This window comes from Acomys minous (assembly GCF_964271855.1).
Source record: "Acomys minous genome assembly, chromosome: 17".
In the NCBI taxonomy this organism is placed as follows: Eukaryota; Metazoa; Chordata; class Mammalia; order Rodentia; family Muridae; genus Acomys; species Acomys minous.
Genome location: NC_140500.1, coordinates 4864753 through 4886317, shown reverse-complemented (window position 1 = coordinate 4886317; position 21565 = coordinate 4864753). Strand labels below are relative to the sequence as shown.

The 21565-nt window shown below is 48.2% G+C and overlaps 1 protein-coding gene across 5 annotated transcripts in view; it reads left to right on the top strand.

Annotated features, from left to right (window-relative positions):
* IRAG2 (inositol 1,4,5-triphosphate receptor associated 2) overlaps nucleotides 1-21565 on the top strand; it is an 85962-nt gene that overhangs the window by 44562 nt on the left and 19835 nt on the right. For 3 of the 5 annotated variants that reach the window (XM_084765298.1, XM_084765297.1, XM_084765301.1), the window contains 8 exons: nucleotides 6282-6359; nucleotides 7756-7843; nucleotides 10187-10325; nucleotides 10924-11005; nucleotides 18965-19011; nucleotides 19109-19173; nucleotides 19320-19415; nucleotides 20409-20482. In XM_084765298.1, coding sequence (XP_084621424.1) covers nucleotides 6282-6359; nucleotides 7756-7843; nucleotides 10187-10325; nucleotides 10924-11005; nucleotides 18965-19011; nucleotides 19109-19173; nucleotides 19320-19415; nucleotides 20409-20482 — 669 coding nt within the window. Of the gene's footprint in view, nucleotides 1-6281; nucleotides 6360-7755; nucleotides 7844-10186; nucleotides 10326-10581; nucleotides 10654-10923; nucleotides 11006-18964; nucleotides 19012-19108; nucleotides 19174-19319; nucleotides 19416-20408; nucleotides 20483-21565 lie in introns of those variants that run through there. The other 2 variants (XM_084765299.1, XM_084765300.1) reach the window with 2 other exon arrangements.

Here is a 21565-nt window from a genome sequence, read left to right as displayed (position 1 = left end):
AGACATGCAAATCATTGGGCGAATAGCTTCTCTGTTAATGGATTTTGACTTAAAATTGTATTTATGTACTTACTTGTGGTATTGAATGGTAACTCCTTGTTTTGTTTTTTGTTTCTAATTTTGTTTGTTTAATTGGTTCTGTGCTTGCTGCAAGGCGAGCACTCCATCTCTGTGCAGCCTCCCAGCTTGCCAGGCTAGAGCCTTGAGCCTCTGCCACTGAGACACACCTCCAGCCCAACTCTGATGTGTATATTTTTTAGTTGGTGTGTATGCTCACACTCACGCCACAACATTTTTGGAGTCGGTTTTCTCTGGGGATTGAACCCAGGTCACCAAGCTTGCATATCAAGTACCTATACTCCTGAAACTTCTCACTGGCCCCCAAATCTGTTATTTTGTTTTTTAATGCCCAGAACATGAAGGTTTTGTTTTTGTTTTTTCCTGTAACGTGTACTGTATTGCAAAGATGTTCATCGTTGGTGCATGGCATCATTGATAACAAATGCGGCAGTTCTGATAATCGCAGGTGTTTGACTTCGAGCAGCCAGTTAAGTTGTAGGCCTGTGCTGCCATTTGGACGGCTGCTGAGATCAGGTTCCCTAGCAGCAGAGCATCTGAGACATTGGCGGCTGCAGGGGCAGTGGCCCTTGTTTGCTTTGGCTCTTTGTGAGGCTTGAATGCCCCAGACTCTGAAGCTCCCCTCCTCAGAGGAATGCAAAGCTGAATGCAAACAGGAGGCCTTCGTCTGGCTTGTTTTGTCATATGGAAAATATGGAAATTGCTGCTACTCACTGTGCGAACCACCTGTGAAAGTAAATTTGCATTTGAACGCTTCGTCGTCGCTGCACATGGGCCTAGTAGCCGATGTCCAGGCTCACATCACGCTGGCGGCGGATACCGGACTGGTAGTGCTGAGGGAATTCTGCGTTTGTATTTTGAAGCTGTGTAGACTTGGGAAACCCTATGGAGGCTTCTAGAAGCATTAGACAATGTTTATAAGCTGGGAGGAGTGGTCTGTGTGCGTCCTACAGTGAGCACAGTTTCACAGAGCTAAGAGGTCTCCGGGCCACAGTGGTTCACGCCCGTAACCCTGGCACTGGGAGGCTGAGGTGAGATGACTTTAGTGAGGCCCTGCTGGGCTATACACAGTGTTCCAGGCCGCCCTGAGCTACACAGCATGACTCTGCCCCACAAAAAACAAAAACAAAACAAACACCCAGAGTTCTGGTCTATGGATGGCCCAGTTGGTGACACGTTTGCTTTGCAAGTATAAGGACCGGAGCTCAGTGCCCAGAACTTTCAGGCACATTTGTAATTCAAGCAGATGTGGGGATGAGCCAAAACTGAAGGCCACGAGCTGGGAGGGAAGCCGATGGAGGGCATTGAGTGGGGGTGGCTGGAGGGGTGGCTGGAGGAAGGTACAGGCACAGAAGGAATCCACCAGTTTGTATAACAGCTAGTGTAGCCAAACTGGTGAGACCCAGGGTCAGTGAGAGAAGCTGTTGCAAACACTCAGGTGGACAGTGCATCAGGAAGCCACCTGTTGTCGCTCTGTGCGTGTGTACATGCGCTCACTAGCATTGGTTTGCTTTCCTGTTCTTGGCCATGATTCAAAAACTGTGGGCTGTCAATCAACTCACACATTCCCAAATAACTTTTTAAAGAGTGAAGTAGGTATCCTACCCAATTTCCAGCATTTGAGGGATAAGGCCTTAAAAGTCACTGGGGAGCAGATTTTAGTAATCAGGTATGTAAATTTAGGCATTAGGAAGATGACTTTTGTTTTATATTCCTTTTTTAGTTGGGAGCTCTGTACGAAGTCCAGGCTGTGCTAGAACTTGCCATCCATCTACTTCAGGCACCCAAGTGCTGAGATTACAGGAGTGCACACACCTCCACACTCAACCGAGAAAGACAATATTTTATTTACTTATTTATTCATGTCTTTATACATGCGAGTGTTTGGGTTTTTTTTTTTTAAAGATTTATTTATTATTATGTATACAGTGCTGTCTGCACTAACACCTGCAGGCCCATAAGATCACATCATAGATGGTTGTGAGCCACCATGTGGTTGCTGGGAATTGAACTCAGGGCGTCTGGAAGAGCAGACAGTGCTCTTAACCTCTGAGCCATCTCTCCAGCCCACATGTAAGTGTTTTGACCGCTCGTGTCTCTGTGCACCACATGCGTGCCTGGTCCCTGCAGAGGCAGAGGAGAGCATTGTATCTGGAGTTGCAGGCGGTTGTGAGCAGCCACATGGGAGCTGGGACCAAACCTGGCTCCTCTGCAAGAGTAGCCAGTGCTCTAACCACTGAGCCGCCTCTCCAGCCCCAGAGGCAGGCAGACATTTTTGATTTCAGAGAGTAGGATGCTGAAGTGAGAGCTGTCCTGCAGAATGAACTCAGCTTCGTGGCCTAGGAGTCCTCGCCTCAGCCCTGTGGGTACCAGTGTTCTCATGATGCAGCTCTACCTAGAATCCTCAACACTAGTGCTCATCAGTGGCTCAGTGGGAGCCTTCCGCGTGAGGAGGAGTTTGGACAAAATGTTGTCTGTGGCAGCTTTGCCTTGTTTTGTGTTTTTCTGTGTAAGAGACCAAATCCAGGCATCACATGTAAATGGTGTTCTACCACTGAGCTACACCCCAGCCTCCTCTGCTTTTCTATTTTCTTTTCCATCGTGTGTGTGTGTGTGTGTGTGTGTGTGTGTGTGTGTGTGTGTGTGTGTGCTGTTGCCCTGGTGTGGGGGTCAGAAGGCAGCTCTCTGGACCTGGTTCTCTCTTCTCACCTTTAACGGGCTCTGCAAATTGAACCCTGATCTTAAGCTTCCATGGAAGTGCCTCACTCACGAGGCACCTTGACAGCCCTTTCTCCTATTTGAGAGTAAACAATGCCGTGGTCAGTTCCGAAGGCGATGCCCTTCTCCTATGAGGTTAGGCTTAAACACCCAGGGGTGGCAGAAGTCAGCCCTTCTACCCTGTTCTCCTTCTGCCTGTCTCAGACACTGGTGTTTTCTCTCCTTGCCTTCGGGGACTCCAAAGTAAAGCTGTCAAAGGTTTACAAAGCACTGAAAGGACATTTAGGAAAGGAGGGATTAAACGTGGTCATAGCAAAATGCTTCTAAATTATTCGGAGCAACTAAAGAGTTCCATCAAAAGCAGGTCACTGAAGGACAATGCCATAGCTTACTGTTTCAGGTCCAAACAAAACTCAAAATCGCCTGTAGTGTGGGGCTTCTCTCCAGTGGAGCAGATGGTAATTTATCAGATGGTAATCAGCGCTCTCGATGCTAATTTATCAGAGCATAAGGAGAGCGCTCACCTTAGCAAGTAGGTCTTGACAGTTTCTGGCAAAGACAGCATCGCATTGGTGGCTTTGCCCAGCCGCTGTGCTTATTAGTAGAGAGCTGGCTTTTCAGTCTTAGGAGCTTCCTCTCTGACAGGACCAGCATCTCCACTCAAGGATCATATGCTGACATTTTGAGTACTTTTGAGCAGGTGTGTGTGTGTGTGTGTTTATGTCAGCTGCCTTTCTCAGCCTCTTATTGAATGAGCCAGCTATAGCCCACAACTCCAGTTCCAAGGAAATCAGTCTTTCTATGTTGGCTCAGTGGCCAGCAAGCCCCAATGAGCCTCGTGCACTGTTTCCCGAAACAGGATTACAGTGTGTAGCACCACAGTCACCTTCTCAGATGGATGCTAGCAGTCTGAACGCAGGTTCCCGTGCCTGAGAGGCAAGCAAGCAGTTTTCCGTATTAATTATCTCCTGACTTTTTCTTTTCTTCTATTTGAGTTAAACTTTCAAAATGTTTCTTTAAAATATTTATTAATTATTTTATTTTTAAATTAAAAATAGATTCTGCATGAGTGCTTTGCTCACATGTATGTATGTACACCGCATATGTGCCTTGTGCCTGATAACTTTAGAAGAGGGCATTGGGTCCCTGAAGCTCCAGATGTGACTTGCCGTGTAGGTGCTGGGAACTGAGCTAGGTCCTTTATAGGAGCAGTGGGTACCCTTAACCTCTGAGTTCACCATTCCTTCCTTCATTCATTGCTGTGTGTGTGTGACTGAGTGTGTGTGTGTGTGTGTGACTGAGTGTGTGTGCCTGTGTGAACACTTGGAGGTTGGAAGAGGATATGGGATGCCTCAGAGCAGGCACTATAGGCTTTTGTGGGGAATCCAGCTTGGTTTTTTGTTTTGTTTTGTTTTTTTGGTTTTTTGAGACAGGGTTTTTCTGTGTAGCCTTGGCTGTCCTGGACTCACTCTGTAGAGCAGGGTGGCCTCGAACTCACAGCGATCCACCTGCCTCTGCCTCCCGAGTGCTGGGATTAAAGGCATGTGCCACCACGCCCGGCCTCCAGCTTGTTATTGGGTGCTGGATCTGACTTGCAATCTGCATGCTTGCACAGCAGGTTCTCTTGACTACGAGGTCAACTCTCTTGGTTCCCCATTCAGCATGATCCTAAAGGAGAGTGCACTGCGTCTCCTCCCAGGTCATAGCGAGGAGCCTAAAAGGAAGAGCAAAGCTGGCACAGAAGGGCAGAGGGAGAACATGAAAAAAAGGGGGTGTTATTTGCAAAAATCACTTTCCAGGGCACATAATATAACTATAACAAGATATAGATGCATTCAAGCAGAAAAGTCACATAAATTAGGAATAGCACTTAAAAAAATGCCCCTGTGACAAGTTTGGCTTGAAAATTCTCCATACCCAAAGAAACGTAGACTGGTGTGGTGAGCAGGTCTGCTGTCCCTGGCACGTCTGTCGCCCCAGTCCTCTGGAGGTGACAAGAGAATCAGAAATTCAAGGCTAGCTTAACCACCCCAAGAACAGACCACAATTTTCTGTGTGTGTGTGCATACATAATTTATTTTAGTTTTTTTCATTTTTAAAATTTAATCCATATATATATATATATATATATATATATATATATATATATATATATATATATATTCCCGACTGTAGTTTCCCTCCCTTCTCCCCTCCCACTCCCTTCCCCGAAACCACCTCTCTCCCCAGACCCACTCCTCCTCCATTTCCCTCAGTAAAGGACAGACCTCCCAGGGAGAGCAACCAACCATGGCACCTCCCTCATATTAGGTCTGGATGAGGCAATCCAGTGGGAGAAAAGGGTCCCCAGAGCAGGCACCGGAGTCAGAGGCCGCCCCTGCTCCCGAGGTTAGGAGTCCCACAAGAAGGCCAAGCTACACAACTGTAACTCATGTGTAGATGGCCCAGGGCAGACCCATGCGGGCTCCCTGGTTGGTAGTTCTCTGACTATATATTTTTCAATTCTTTAGAAACTTAACATCATCTGTATGTGCGTGTGTATGCTTACGTATGCATGTATGTGGAGGGGACTGCTTCAGGGTGTCAGGTCTCCCCATCCTTCCTCCATGTGGACTTCAGGGCTCCAACACACCAGCCTGAAGGAGAGAGAAACCTGGTTTTTAGGATCCCAAGTGCGGGATTGGAACGGTCTCCTGAGAGAACAGGCGAGGTTAATCCACTAGAAGACCAACCACCTCATGCAGGAGCTTAATTGCTGCCAACTGAAAAGATCCCATGAACAGACTCTGGGAGGAGATATGTAAATGAGCTCAGAACTGGAGGCGGGGCTTTTTGGAGACTTGGGATAGTTTTGCCTGTTCATCGCTGCACTTCGAGACGCTCCTAGAGAGAACCGCTCGAGGGAAGGCTTCGGGGCTCTGGCTCCTGCTGAGGTTCTGGTTACTCAAGGTTCCAGCAGAAGAAATCCTACAGATTGTGCCAGGAGACTTGTTCCTCGGAACTGATATCCTTATGGTTTTGTTATTGTGTCCATTAATCCTCATTTCCTATTGTTTTGGTTAGCCGGGTTATAAGTGACGTATGCTCGGTCATTTAAGTTGTTAATAAAATATATTGGTTAAGAAAATTGAGCCTACAGCAGCCTTGGCAGCAAGCTCCTTTACTGCCGACCCGTCTCACCAGCTGCCTAAAAATGCAGCAGACACTCTTACGGCCTCCATGTCTCTACAGACTTCTTTGTCCTCTGCCTACGGGTTTCAGGGTCAAGTCATGCAGCTCCATGCTCAAAGTCTGGGTCTTAAATAATGAGGAAAATACTGTGTGAGGTAATAGTTACAAATGTGTTCCCTCAAAGAACAGTGATTAAAACTGGTCGCTTTCAAGCCCCGTTCAGCTGTGGGCAAGCTCTGAGGCCTGGTGTGTCTTATGCTTTTGATTGTATTATGGTCTGTCTTTCAATATGCTCCACCGTTGTTTTACAACAGGGCTTTTTCGATGCAGAGTCTTCTCACTATGATCCGCTGTCCTGCTCAAAGAGACATCAACTTCTACAGGGAAAACTGGTAAGCATTAGGGTTTTTTTGTTTTTTTTGTTTTTTTTTTAGTTACTTAGGTAACAATTGTGATTTGACTAGTGTATCAAAACAAAAATGTAATTCAAAGCAGTCTTTAATCCCAGCAGGCCGGAAGCAGATCCAACATCCTCTTCCAGCCTCTTCATGGTGTTAACAGCCCTGGCTGTCCTGGAACTCGCTCTGTAGACTCACTGAGATCCACCTGCCTCTGCCTCCCAAGTGCTGGGATTAGAGCCGTGCACCAGTATGCACACAGATCTGTATCTAAACACAGCTCTCCTCTTCCTAGTTATACTGCATGGTACAGAGGCAGTAATACTGCCCTTTGGTTTCAGTGCCATGAAGAATTATGTAACTGGGCTTGCCCCTCACTATCTAGGTGTTTCTATCTAGGTGTTAATTGTGTGGACTTGGTGACGTGGGAGCATCCTGTTAACTTCTTGGGTGCTCTCCCAGGTTTGGGGGGTGGTTAGGACTGAACCTCGGGAACCTCACAGGTGTTGGCAAAGGCTGTACCTTTGACCCATATCTGCAGCCTGTTTACTTTCTCTTTTGAGACAGGGTCACCCTAAGTTGCCCAGGCTGGCCCTGCATCCAGTCTGTGGCCTAGGCAAATCTTGAAGTTGAGATGCCCCTGCCTGACTCTAAGCCTCCACCTCCAGGCCAGGCTCCAATCAGAATTCAGATTTCTCCTGTGGGTAGAAGTCTGAGAACTCTGCTCAATAACATCTTCACTTAGGACCTGTCACATCCTGTCTACTTTTTTCTTTTTCTTTTTTGTTTTTGTTTTGTTTTATTTTTTGTGACAGGGTTTTTCTTGTGTAGCCTTGGCTGTCCTAGACTCACTTTGTAGACCAGGCTGGCCTTGAACTCACAGCAGGCCACCTGCCTCTGCCTCTAGATTGCTGGGATTAAAGGCGTGCGCCACCACGCCTGGCCCTGTCTACTTTTTTCTTTGAATTTTTGTCTATTTTTATTTTTGTGTGTGAGTGTTCTGCCTGCATGTATGTCTGTGCACTACATGTGTGCAGTGCCCACAGGAGCCAGAAGAGGGCGCTGGATCCCAGGCACTGGAGATACAGATGATTGTGAGCCAACTGTGCTGGTGCTGGAACTAACGTCTGGCCCTCTGCAAGAGCATCCAGTGCTCTTAACTGCTCTCTGACACCTGCCTACTTTTTAAAAAAGGATTTTTATTAATATATATATTCATAACCCTCCAAACACCTCCAGATCCACCCCCACCTCTCTGCCCGTCTACCGTCACATATGTTCTGCCCTGCCCCTGCCTGGTGGAATCTTTTTTTGAGCTTAAGGAGTTTTCTTGACAGCTGTCAGGTGGAACTTTCCTTTAGACAGCTAATGATACTGGCTTTCTGTTCAGAAGCCGCCCGGCGGCAAACCACAGCGGTGGCAAAGCAGAAGCGGAAGTCAGATACCCTTGACCTGGAAACACTGTGGGCCGCTGCTGGGTGAGTGTGGACACGCCCCTCCCCCCTTCCCGCCCACGCGTAGGTGGGGCCGGGTTTCTGGAAAGAGATGGTAATTAGTAGCAATAATAGCAGTCCAGGGAGATATACTGGATATTTGTCTGTGGATTCAATTAATATAAACCAGAACACCCACTCTATACCAGGCGCCATTACACACAATTAAGAGCAGATCCTAAAATAACAAGGCCTGAGTTCCGATGAAGTGGGCGGGGAAAGGGAGGCGGCTCTGGGAATGTGGTGCAGGGAAGTGAAGGCCGTGCAAGCTTCAGCTTCGTTTGTGGGGTCAAACCTTGTGTGGACATAGAGGAATTAATTAGTAGAAACTGAAGGGAAAGTGAGAGCCTGGCTGTTCTGAACAGCCAGGCGACAGGTAAAAGAGGTGAGTCCCGCTGGCGGCCTGGGGTGACAGCGCCAATGCCGCGGGGCGCGTGTGGTGGCGGGCAGTCCCCAGCGTGGTTCTGAGATGACAGGGCTACAGTGGCTGTCAGGGCAAGCTTAGGATTCTGTAGAAGGTGGCTTCTCTGCACTGCTTTGCCTAGAGTAAGATCAATCACTGCAGACAGAACACTGGAGTAGATTCGTGCTTTCCTTCAGTCTGCTTTAGTCACGAGAACTCAGCCAAACACCACCTCACGGTGGGATTGCAGCTACATCCTGAGCTCTGTCTGTGGGGCGCCTGTCAATTTCTTGAGTCCTCTCCACAGGCTGAGGAGGAGGACGCTAGCAGAGTTCCCCGTTTTACTGTATTTACTTTCGTGGGACTAGAGCCAGGGTATGCCCAGTGATGCTCTCCCGCCAAACTGCTCCCTTGGCGCCTGGCTCATTTTATTTTTCATTAAAAAATATTTTTAGGTATTTTATCGTATTTTATGTGTAAGATTGTTTTGCCTGATAGTATGTAAGTGCACAATATGTGTGCCTGGTGCCCTCCAGAGACCAGAAGAAAGCGTCAGACCCCCAGAACTGGACTTCCAGAACACTGTGAGCCATTGGGTGCTGGGAACCGAACCCAGGGGCTCTAAGAGAGAAACAAGTACTCCTAAGCACCACGCCTGCCGCCTGTAGTTCCCATTTTAAAGATGAAGAAACAGAGGAATGTCACTTTGCCTGAGATCATATAAGTGAATCAGGGATCTGACAGAGATGCGACTTACCCACCATCACACAACCTGTGAGAGCACAGCTGGGATTTGAACCAAAATATTGTGAATGATAGAAATCTTGCCCTTTTAAAAGCATTAAATTTGGCATCTTCCTATACCCTGAAACATAAGAACCACATTGTCTCCCGGCAACACTTAGTGGTTTCTGATCACATTGGCCCACAGCTTTCCTCCTAAGGAGTCGCAAGATTTTTCTAGAAGGCCAGATAGTAACTATTTTAGGCTTTTCTAGCCACGTGGTCTCCATTGCAACTATTTGGCATTGTGCTGAGACACACAAGCAGCCACAGACTGTCCATGAATGAATAGCCATGGCTGTGTGCTAATAAAATTCCACTTATAAGAACAGGCCGCTGGGGGCTGGTGAGATGGTTTAGTGGTTAAGAGCACTACCTGCTCTTCCAAAGGCCCTATGTTCAAGTCCCAGCACCCACATGGCAGATTAAAACTGCAACTCTAGTTCCAAGGGATCTGACACCTTTATACCAATGCATAAAAAATAATAAATTTAGCTGGGCATCGTGGTGCCTGCCTGCCATTCCAGCACTAGGGAGGCAGAGGCAGGCGGATCTCTGTGAGTTCAAGGCCAGTCTGGTCTGCAAAGCGAGTCCAGGACAGCCAAGGCTACACAGAGAAGCTCTTTCTTGAAAATTAATTAATTAATTAAGAAAGAAAAAAGCAGGCCTCTGGTTGAATGTTGCCTGCTAGCTGTGGATTGCAGACCTGCTAGCTGTGGATTGCGGACCTGTGGATTGCAGCTCAATGGACAAGACTTTTCTGTCCTCCTTTATCGCAGTTTGTAGAGTTTGTTTGTTTTTAACAAGCATTGGATATTTTTACCCCCATGTAATTAGACATCTAGCGGTTTCAGAAAAAAAGTTAATAGAAGTGGGGCAGTGGTGGCACACGCCTTTAATCCCAGCACTTGGGAGGCAGAGGCAGGCAGATTGCTGTGAATTCAAGGCCAGCCTGGTTTACAAAAGTGAATCCAGGACAGTCAAGGCTACACAGAGAGACCCTGTCTCGAAAAACCAAAAAAAAATATATATAATAAAAATGTTAATGGAAACCAAATTGATTTTGATTTTTACTTTTGGTTTAATCTTTAAATCAATTTGAATTAGAAGTTCACCTCTGCCCTCACTCCTTCCCAATGCAGACGCCTTGTATCTTGAAGGCCTTACAGCATTGCCAAGGCTGCAAGTCTCCTGTGTCAGAGACTCGGCCCACACTCTGTGTGACAGGCCCCCAGGGCAGGACACAGGAGCCGGACCTTTGGGAGTGACAAGAGGACCCCAGTAAGTCAAGGCGCTTGCGCGCATCCGCTAACAAGCGAGCTACGTTCTGTCCGGCATTACTGCTTCTTTGCTACGTTTTGATGGAGTTTCTCCAGCTTTCTGAGGATTCGCAGTTAAGAACCCAGATACCTCTTTTGAATTTGACAAGACAGCTCTGAGGGACACTCGACATTTTCACTGCTAAGTTAACTGAGATGGTCACGCGGCTCATGTCTGTTGCCCCCACCCCCCACCCCCCAGCCCCCTTTGTCCTCATCTGCCTCTTAAAGTCAAAAGACTGCTTTTCAAAAACTGATGAGGATCCTGGAGTTGGCAGGATTAGCTCCTGGTGAGAGTACTTTCTGCACCTGAGATTTTGAATTGCAAATGTCATATTTTCATTTCTGTTTGCTTTTCTGCCCTGAGTAACCTCTCTCTGAAGGAGATAGGAGCTTTCTTCCTGGGGGGGGGGGGTTGGGGCAGGGGGTGGGGGTGGGGATACGGGGGTGGGGGGAGGGGGGAGGGGGTCAGCACCACTCGACACTAGGGACTATGTTAGCTTGGTCCCTGCTAATCTGTGGTTTGTCACCTTCAGAAAGCCACTCTTCTCTACTGCCAGGTGCTCGCTCCCCACAGGAGGCGCCATCTTGGGGCCGGAGCTTCCAGAGGGCACCAGAATGACGGAGGACCTTAGTGTAGAAGTGAGTATGGACGGAGGGCTGCCTCGTTTTCAGCGCCGCCGTGGTCTGGCCTCTTTGGGGCCTGTTCCTCAGTCCTCCCTTCTTTATAAGAAATAGTACGGGACATCCTAGAACTCATGTGTGTAAGACATATCCAACTTTCAAGTCAGGAAGTTAAAAGTCAATAATTTGGGGCCTTTCTGTTCCTTGTAGTGTATAAATGTGGGTTGTCGGGGGGAGGGTCGGCTCGGTGGCTAGGAGCACAGAACACTCTCACAGAGGACCTGGGCTCAATTCCCGGAACCCATATGAGGGCTTACAACCATCCCTATCTCTAGTTCTGGGGAATATGGCATGATCTTCTGGCCTCTGTGGGCACTGTGTCATATGGCACACGTACATACATGTAGGCAAAAACACCCATGCACATAAACAAATCTAAAATAAAATTAAAAACAAGTCTTGGGTTGAATGACTCAAGGGAGGATTGGGTGGAGTGTTCCAAACTCTGTGTTATAACAGGTTATTTTGTTATTTAAATTTGCAAATGGCTTTAATAAATCTCAAATGGCAAAGACTCTCCAGGAACTGAGATCAGGCCTAGATAACCTGGGAGGCATTGGCTCCTTATCAAAGAGTACACATGGCCAAAGGCAGGCAGTAGTAGTGGCACTCCCTGCTAAAGATGGCATTAGCCAACTCCAGAAAGGTCCTTAGCTAATCACCAGGGCCAATTAGATGAACGCGATGTGCCTGCCTTGGTGTTCAGGATCTGCCATCCATCACTGTTACCTTCATTAAAGGAAAACTGTCACACCAACAGCCGGTTAGCTGGTTAGCCTTCTTCAGTGTAGTCACTGAACTGAGAACTGGCATAGTAATAGAACGCTTTGACATCCCCACCCCGCCCCTGTCCCATACACCCACTGAATACACGCTGTTCCTGGGCCACCAGAAATCTACTTTCTCTAAAGACTTGCTTCGCATGAAGGGAAGGAAACACCCTCTGTCCTCCTGCGCTGGCTGCTTCTAAACTGCACTAGGTTTGTAAGTTTGGTCCTTATGAGGCCCTGCTCAGTGCTGTGTGGGCCAGCCTTCTTCCCTGGCTGGAGCGCGCAAGGACTCTGTGATGCTGATGCACACGTTTCTGTATAAACTGTTTAAGAACGCTTTAGTGTGCAGACCCGGGAGGGGAACTTCTGCCTCCTCATGTATGCAGTCTTGTCACGCTGCAGAACACACCCCACGGCCACCACCAGCATCGAGGACTCCAATTCCTCTTGATTGTCACCAACGCCTGTAGCCGGCACAGGGAATGCAAAGCGAGTCCCCGATGGGTTTGATTTGCCTTTCTCTAATGAATAATGATGTTGGCCAATATCTATCTTCAGTGAGGATCCGTCTCCTGAGGTCAGAGGCCCACTTTAAAGCTGTTTATTTTTCTCTCCTTGCTTTTATCAGTTGTTTTCATTCTTCCTGCTAAGTGCATGCATCTGCTTTTATAAATTTATGTATGTGTGTAGTAATTTATATATGATTTCTGTTCACTGGTACCTATCTTACTGAGATAGGACAGGAACAGGGTCTCCTTTGCTCTTACTTAGCCGTCTTCTGAAGTTCTAATACAGGAAGTTGGCCTTAGCTGCTGACAGGATGTTTGGTTGTTAGTAATTTCCTTTTTATTGGGCACTAATTTCACAACAAGGAGGAGGAGAGGCAGCATGCACCAGGGCATGATGCAGGAAGCATTTCCACATGCCCCGTTAACCCTCTCCACCTGACGGGTGCGGGTGGGGGCTCTGCGTTGACCCAGGAGGCTGCTGGAGGCCAGCAGTTGTTGAAAATGACTCAACTAGTAAGTAGTAAATGCAGGGTTCAAATTCAGCTTCCTGTAGCTTCAGAGGCCCTGGGCTTCAGCACCCGCGCCTAGCGCGCTGTCATGGCCATTTGTGGCTGTACGGAAGGTGCTCTGATGCCTAAGACCCGTGCTGCCTTGTGCATCTGACAAGCTGGTGGTCCATTCAGTGGGGCCTACCTGTGGCTGACATCCATTCAGAAATGCAAGTCCCCAGAATCACAGTAGGAACGTCTCTAGCGTGCTGCTACAAGACTGTCTATGCCCCTGTGGAATCCCAGGAAGCTGTCTCGGGCCGTAGACTGTACAGTGGCCTAAACTACTGCTTCTCCGCGTTGTCACTCTAGGTTTCCCTTTCTCCAAACATGCTCTGCAGCCTAAAACTGCCCATTCCCTCCAGCCCTCCCCACCTTGTCCCCTGGACAAATCCCCCAAAGCCTTGCTTCACCTGCCACCTCTGAGCATTTGCTGCTAAGCTCTGACTCCCAGTGTACAGTGAGTGCAGGGATTAGAGGAAAATACAAAATAAACACGCACAGAACCTGTAGTCCATGTTCATCCAGTGCACAGCTACCCTGGCGTTAAGCCATGGCCTCTGTCCATCTCTGCAACCTTAGGGTGAACTGCTCGCCTCAGACCCGGTCTCCTCTGCCACCTGCCACACCTGCATTTCTACCTTTATTTCCTCAGCCTTACCTTGTGGTTACCTCCGATAGCCAAACCAGCTGGGGCGTACCGTCTCCGGAAATCGCACAGACCTGTCTGGGCGTTCCCCGAGTCACTGCCGTGTCTCCATTTGTCAAAATTCTGTTTGGTTGTCAAGGCCGGTTTCAAAAACCAACTGCTTCACAAGATCTTTCTGTGGTAACATAAGATGCTGGTGATCACATATCTCCACTTCTTGAGGTAGAGATTGCTACAGATTGGGGGTTCGAGGTCAGGTTTCCTGGGTTACCTTGGGTATGCTCTAGAAAAGCCAATCTGCGGCCAAAGTGCCTTCCTTTCTGGACTTTTCACTCCTTTTTGAGACCCCAGTAACTCTCTTTAAAATCAAAATTGGTTAGGTTCTGAAACATTTTCCCCCACGGGGAGTTGTGGGTACCACACAGCACATGAGTGGAGGTCAGAGGGTAATTCGCAGGAGTCAGTTCTGCCTCTCTCTGGAGCTCTACCTCAGGTCATGAGGCGAGGTGGTGAGCTCCTCACCTACGGAGCCATCCAGCTAGTCCTGACTAGATAAACAGCAACGACAATCTCCTATAGTCCGCATTGCCTGGAACCCATTCCGTATCCTAGACTATCCAAAGACTTCGATCCCCCTGCCTCAGCCTCGAGAATACTGGGATCATAAGTGTGCAGCATTTTACCGGACTCAAGGCCTTCGTAATTTGGTCTCTGTTTCTTGTCAGCCATAGTCTGGTCATGTTGTAGCCATTCATTGTATGCATTGCTTTGTCTGCATATGGGGGTAGCTGTGGGCCCTCGTAACATGGCACACACGTGGAAGCCAGCTCAGCTTGCAGGAATCAGCTCTCCATCCACCATGTGGTGGCAGCCACACTCCGAGTGCCTTGCAAACCTGGATACACGTTAGATGCTTGATCCTGCTCTGAGGATGTGCAAGGCTAGAGGTCCAAGATGCAGCCTTCAGAGGCTGCAGCAGGCAGGGGGGGATTGTGTCTGAGGCCACCCTGGGCCTCCCAACAGAATTGGTGCTTCCTTCTCCCTCTAGTCTCTGACACAACCCTGCTAAGATACTTGGCAGCATATGTGAGATTGCTGGCTCATAGTACAGATGTAAACCTTTCTTATTTTATGTGTGTGGGTGCTTGGCCTGCATGTATACATGAGTATATACATGTATTCAGTGCCCAAAAAGAGCACTGGGTCTCCTGGCACTGGAATCACAGACAGCTGTGAACTCCTGTATGGGTCCTAGGAATCGAACCTAGGTCCCCTGCAAGACCATCCAGTGCTGTTAGCCACTAAGCTGTCTCTCCAACCTTAAGGTGTGTGTGTGTGTGTGTGTGTGTGTGTGTGTGTGTGTGTGTGTGTGTTTACTAGCAGAGGCCAGAAGTGGGTGTCAGATCCTCTGGATCTGCGTTCCAAGCACCTGTATAGTACCCAACATAGGTGCTGGGAATTGAACTCAGGTACTATGCAAGGGCAGCCAAGTGCTCTTAGCTGCTGAGCCATCGCCTCAGTCCCAACCTGGCTTTACATCGAATGCACAAAAACCAGTATCTGTGGCTTTGACCAGAGGCACATAAGCTCAAAGGCTCCTCCCAAAAGAGCAAAGGACTCAGATAAGAGTCTGCGTTTGTAGTTTAAAGACCTTAACTGTTTTTCCTCCCTCTGACTGTCCTTCATGTCATGACTGGTGTCTGTATGAGACAGACTGTCACTGGGAGAGGAGAGCCACTGAGGCAAAAGGCAGAATCAATATGTTACTATCCTGGGGGATTTTCTGGCTATTGTCTGCCCTGTTTTCTCAGGCTGTGTGTAGCTGCAGCATTAATAACCTTGGAGAGTTATTAATCTGTGAGATCGGGCCACACAGATGTTGAATGGTAACTGGTTCCAAATGCACCTTTCAGTGCTGGGAGCGCCCTGCGGGTCTTAGGGTGGGGTGTGCTTTGGGCTAGAAGTCAAAGGGGAAAATTCAGGCAATTGGATTCTGTTTCTGGCCCAGATCAGTAGAAATTCTTCTACTCATCAGGGCATTTAATGGGCACAGAGTCCAGGCTTAGGGCTGTGTAAACTCTGGCTACATTTTTTCATCTGGTTAATTTGAGTAGCATTAGCTGTCTAAACTCGGGCCCAGTAGTAAAATTATATTGGCAACACCTGCTTATCAGAGGAAGCATTTCTATTCACAAAGCCTGTATTAAAGAAGCATTTTTTTTTTCAGGGACAGCTGGTGCTAGGAGATTATCTGGCCAATGACTCCCTAAAACCCTGTCTCTTCCTACTGTTCTTCCTATTTTCTATGTACACACCGAGATACTGTGTGTGTGTGTGTGTGTGTGTGTGTGTGTGTGTCCCGTGTTTGCTGACCCAGCCCTTAGGAGACTGTCTCACATAGTTCCATACCTTGACAACCCCGCCCTGTGTTGAGGGCTGGGGCCTAGGCGGTCATGTAAATGAGGTCAGGTCTCTATTTGAATGGACTGTCTGAGACAGACGGGTCAGTCCCTTCTTCTGGGTGTTCGCTCCATGGAGTGAGCTGGTCGCCACAAGTAAGTCAGTTTCCCAACTGAATTTATTCTATTTCTTTCTTTCTTTGTTTCTTTGTGTGGGCTTGTTGTTGTTGTTGTGTTTTGGTTTTGCTTTGCTTTAAAAATACATTGAGTAGAATCTCTCTTACAGTCTCTCCAGGTCACAAGGTGGTTGAGGGGTTAAGGTCCTGTGTGAGCTTGGGGTAATGGTTTAAACTACTCCTCTCCCACTCTACACACACAGACCGTTCAAAGGCTTTCTCTCTTACTCTCCTGTACTACAGTCCCAAACTTGAAGAATGAAAACCTAAGCCTTTACTCTGGTTATTCTCATATGGTGGATAAAGACGTTGCTGGCCACACTTATGAAAGCGTAGGCTTCAGCTCCAGTAGGTGGTGTTACCTGGTGGAGGGGATTTATAAAGATTAATGACACGAGAATTAAATCCAACTCCTTATCCGGGAACTCCACTCCGTTTGTGAGGTTTCTCCCAGAATCGTACAGAACATTTGTGTAATCAGCAAGTATTTGACATTTGCCAAAACACTTCTGAGCATGGCTCAGGTCACGAGATGGGAGCTTTCTACTCTGTACTGTCTAAGTTACAGGTGCATAGAAGGCATGTTGCAGGTGGGACTTGTCTGTGCCACGGCAGGCCAAATCATACGTGTTTGCTGTGCTGGCATTCTGGCTTTAAACAGGATAGTTAGACTTTCTAAATAGAGTGTCTGCCCCCCCAAAAAAAATGTGTCTCTTTTCTCCCACTTTTGGGAACCTATTCACTGGGACGTGAACACACTTCCCTGCGTTAGAACGCAAATATCAAGGCGCCCGCTGACAAGGCTGGTGTTATTCTGATCAGTGATGGCACCGCTTATATGCTAAGGAATTTTAAATGTTTTTTTTTCTTTAGAGAAATGAATTCTTGATTTTTGTGAACTATGATATCCAGTGAAATAGAGTAATACTTAAGCTTCCCCAGTTTTTAATAGCTTCGTTTCATACACGTACTGTATATAAGCAAACCTGTAATCATGATGCATTTAGGTGACACAGAGACAGGGCCAGCACCATCTAACTTCCCTGTGGGGGAGACAGACAATTCTTCATCATGTGATTACTACCCCAGCTGGCTGCATGCTCTGGGTGGAGCAAAGCATCTCGGGATACGTAGATATAGCTGTCAATCAAACATGTCAAGACGTAAAAACAAAAATCTGATGAAATGAAACAGATGCTTAAGTGGTGATACAGATTCTTATTTTTTAATTTTGAGTTTTGTTTTGTTTGTTTTTTTTACCATTTGAGGGGAACACAGACTTACTATTTAAAATTTGAAACTATTATGTGCCCATGTGCCCTGTGTAAATGTATGTACATGCAGGTGCCTGCGGAGGCTAGAAAGGAGGTGTCAGACCCCCCCCCCCTCCCCAGGGACTTACAGGTGGTACTGAGCCACCATATGGGTGCTCGGAACCGGACTAGGGTCCTCTGCAAGAGCTGCAGGCTCTCTTGATGGCTGAGCCCGCTCTTCAGCCCACGCGTAGATTTAAGTCTTTATAAGTCGTCTAAAGTGGTTGCGATGGCTCCCTTTCCCAACACCCCGAGTTAGTGCGCGCGCAGAGCTGGTCTGTAATGGCGAGGACACTGTATTTAGTTCAGTGTGGCTCAGAAGACTGGCTGGCTGCTTCTCAGACTCTGGGTGGACTCCTTCTCCCTGGCCTTAGTTTCTCGCACCCCGCCCCCTCCCCCAAAGCCCTCCGTGCAGCACTTTGGGAAGATGAGGTGACGCACACACGTTGTACACAGTGTGCATGTGGAGGTCAGAGGCTACTCCCAGGGGCTGCCTCTCTTTCTGCCGTTCTACTGGTTCCAGGGCCTTGGTGTCAGGCACCTTCAGCTGCCCCCGGTGTTTGTAGATTTTAGCAGGCTAGATAACTGCACTAGGGGCTCATTGATGAGGCTCTTGCCCAGCGTGGCCAAGGCTCTTGATTTGTCAGGACTGCCAACCAAGGCCAACAACGATATAAAACAACCCAAGACCAAGTCTTCGCCAACCTGCAGCTCTCTCGGGGATTCTCGCGAGGGCAGCGGCATCCTTCCTTAGAAGCCTGCCATTGGCTGTGGCCTTTAACAGCTGACCCCCCCCCTCCTTCTCTGATTGGCCACACAGTCTGTGCACTGCTGTGTGTAGTGATGCATGTTTTCATTTCACATTGTCTGCATGGGCTTCAGACATGCCAGCAAGACAGCATGTTTTGGAATCAATTTCCCTTCCTAAAGACATAGTAACCAGAGGAAGCTTACAGGAAGAGGCCAGGGTTTAAGGAAGCACCTCACTGAGACCCCGCCCTTGTGTTTTGAAAGAGAGTAAGCAGTGTGGGCACAGGTCCCAGTGCCGCACATCACTTCCTCTCTGAGAATCCCTACTATAAATTAAGAGGTTCAGATGAGGCTTTGAAAACTTGCCCTGGCAGGTCAGCGATGTTCCCTTTGAATGGAGTCCTGGGTGCTGACGCGGACGTAATCCTTGAGATCCCTGCTATTTGGATTAAGTCTAAACGGTATGGTTATCTAGCAAGAAACCCAAGAGCCACTTTGGATCAAAGTTGGACCCTGAGTAACAGTCTCATAGACATATTACGCTCATGTGATGTGTCCCATGTAAAAGAGACGTGGTGTGAGAAGTCAAGTCTGCCCCTTGAGTTTAGAGTTCGTTTTGTCCAGGATATATCTCGGTTTTTGAGAACAGCCATGAGGAAATATGAATATCAAGATTCTGTCCCCAAAACCTGCCCCAGAGAAGTAGTGGCTCATTTAAAACTGCCGAGACTGTTTGCCTAAAGCCACCTTCCTGGGGCGGATCCTGTCAAGTCAACAACCAGCATCTCCTTTTCCCCCCGCAGGAGAATGGTGTCGGCCATGGGTATTCTGAGAGCCTGTCGCAGCTCAGGTTTGCTACTCTTATAAACCTAGGTGGGCTGTCAGTTGGTTTTTAAAGGAGTTATTTGCCCTCGATGTTTAAGATGTGCCTTGTGTCCTTTTGTCAGGGAGTATCTCGCCCAACCATCAGCTGACCACACTTCATCCTCAGAGAGTCCCGTGACGTCGAGTGGTGAGTAGATCCCAGAGAGAGGAAGTCAGAGATCTTACTACAAATTAGGCCCCGGTGTTTGCCTGCTAAGGTGTGTGCAAATACGGGGCGCCTAGGCAAATGCTTCTTCTGTGTGGCCCTCATGCCCAGCCTCTTCCTGTTGGCAGATTCTGGGTCAGACATTTCGCACATGCCTTCTGGCGACCCTGACTGCAAATCTCTCTGTGAGAAGGAGGAAGCAGGACCAGCCCCTGCCGTGCCAGGTACACACACCGTCAAGGCTCAAGGGCAACTTCAAGCAAGCAAGCCTCTCTGTGGTGAAGCAGATTGGTAAAGTTAATGGCCTTGGTAACTTGATATATGCCTTTGACTGTCAGGATAAAAGGCATGCGCCACCAAACCTGGCTAAATTCTATGCCTTTTGACTCCTGAACCATGTTAGTCCCAGGTTGAAAATTTAAGGAAAAACTGAAAATATCCATAGGGGAGGAATGATTTTTTTTTTTTTTTTTGGTTTTTCCAGACAGGGTTTCTCTGTGTAGCCTTGGCTGTCCTGGACTCACTTTGTAGAGCAGGCTGGCCTTGAACTCACAGTGATCTGCCTGCCTCTGCCTCCCGAGTGCTGGGATTAAAGGCGTGCGCCACCACGCCCGGCGATATCTTTCAAAATAAATTGGTATCTATTTTGTTCTTAATTCCAATGGTCTTTTATGACAATGCAAAGGGCTATTGTTTCTTGAAGAGAAAAGTGTGTCAAGTAGTGCACGAAGCATTCTGTGCAGAGTGTGCAAAAGTGAATAGGAATTACTAAGCATAACAGTGTGTCCCCAGAGTATCTTTTCTCAGCTCAATAGTCTGATGTTTGGCCATGTCACGATCATTACCGGGCCTGTATACAGGATTTACAAACTATGTGTCAAGCCCAAAGGCTAACTTCTAACTGCCTCTCCTTCCTCCACCTAGTTTCTGGCATCAGAAAAAGCCAGCATTAACCCCAGAAAAGCTTAAAGAAACACCCAGGCCGCTCAGACAGACAGGAACACTTTACACGGCTCGGGTGCTGAGATAGCCTGGGCTACTCCATCCCTGGCTGTGCACAGCAGACGTGCATGCGTGCCTCCTGGGGGCATCTGACTGCAGCCGCATGCCAGCCTTCGGTGCTCGCTGGTCTACCCACATCACCACCCTCACTGTTCCTTCCTCTTCTGATGGTCGCTGCTCCCCCAGCCTTCCACCTGTGCTTCCTCTTCTTACAGGCACCACCAGCCCTGCTCCCGAGGACGCAGCACGCCGAGCCACCATGAGCACAGACATGGCTGCATCACACCTGGTGAGGAGACAGTCGCTGGTAACAGTAAAAGCAGTGGCAAGCCATAAGGATCCAACTGTCCCTCTGAATTTAATAATTCTCTTTAAAAGTCTCACTTTACTCTTTTAAGATATTAGGAACAAAATATGAGTTACTAGGATTTAGCTGTACATCCGGGGCATTGTTTACTTGGACGAGGTCACACAACGAGCCTGAATGAGGATGCGGCCTTGCTTCGTGTTGTCATGCACTCACTTGCTCATTAACGCATCTGAGATCAACCAGGAACAAGGCAGTGAATGCACTATTGCCTACAGCTGGACAAAACAGTAACTGGGGTGTGCGTGCATGCGTGTGTGCCCGTGGCACGCTGATCAGGTGAAAAAGCAGATATTCAGTGATTGGGATGAGAGCCCAAAGGGTCCCAGAGGAGATGCCATGAAAGGGATACAGCTTTATACGGTTAACACGAACACTCACAGAAAACAGGTAAACTCCTCCCATGGCGGAGGGCCCACTGCCGCTCCTGAGAGGGGGTGGAGCCTGGAGACGTTGCTCTAGCTTCATGCTTCACCAGGGGTCTTGCTTCTTTTCACTGCTTTTGTTGTGAGGTCCATTGGTGTTTGCACGCATGATTAAAGGTGACCTGCTTCGTGGGTCTCTGAGGCTTTTCCTTACACATGACTCCCTCTGTCGTGTCTGCGTGCGTGTGTGTGTGTGTGTGTGTGTGTGTGTGTGTGTGAGAGAGAGAGAGAGAGAGAGAGAGAGAGAGAGAGAGAGGGAGGGAGAGAGGGAGAGAGGTGGGGAATGCATGCTGTTGTTGCTGCACCCTGGGTATGTAGGTAGGCTGTAGCCAGCTCAGTGTGGTATCAAGCGCCAAAGCTCAGTGCAGGTAACTGAAGAAAACACGCAGCATGAAGATTTGGGGACAGATGTAGATAACAATGTTAACGTCTCAAAGGTGACTGGTGGGTATGGTGTTTGGACTTGTCCTTTACTGTGGGGTGTAGCTAAGATGCCGCGATGGCTGCTGGAGATGCTGTGTTTTCCCCTTACTGAAAATGACGGAGGAGAATTAAGGACCTTTACTTTTTCACAGGACAC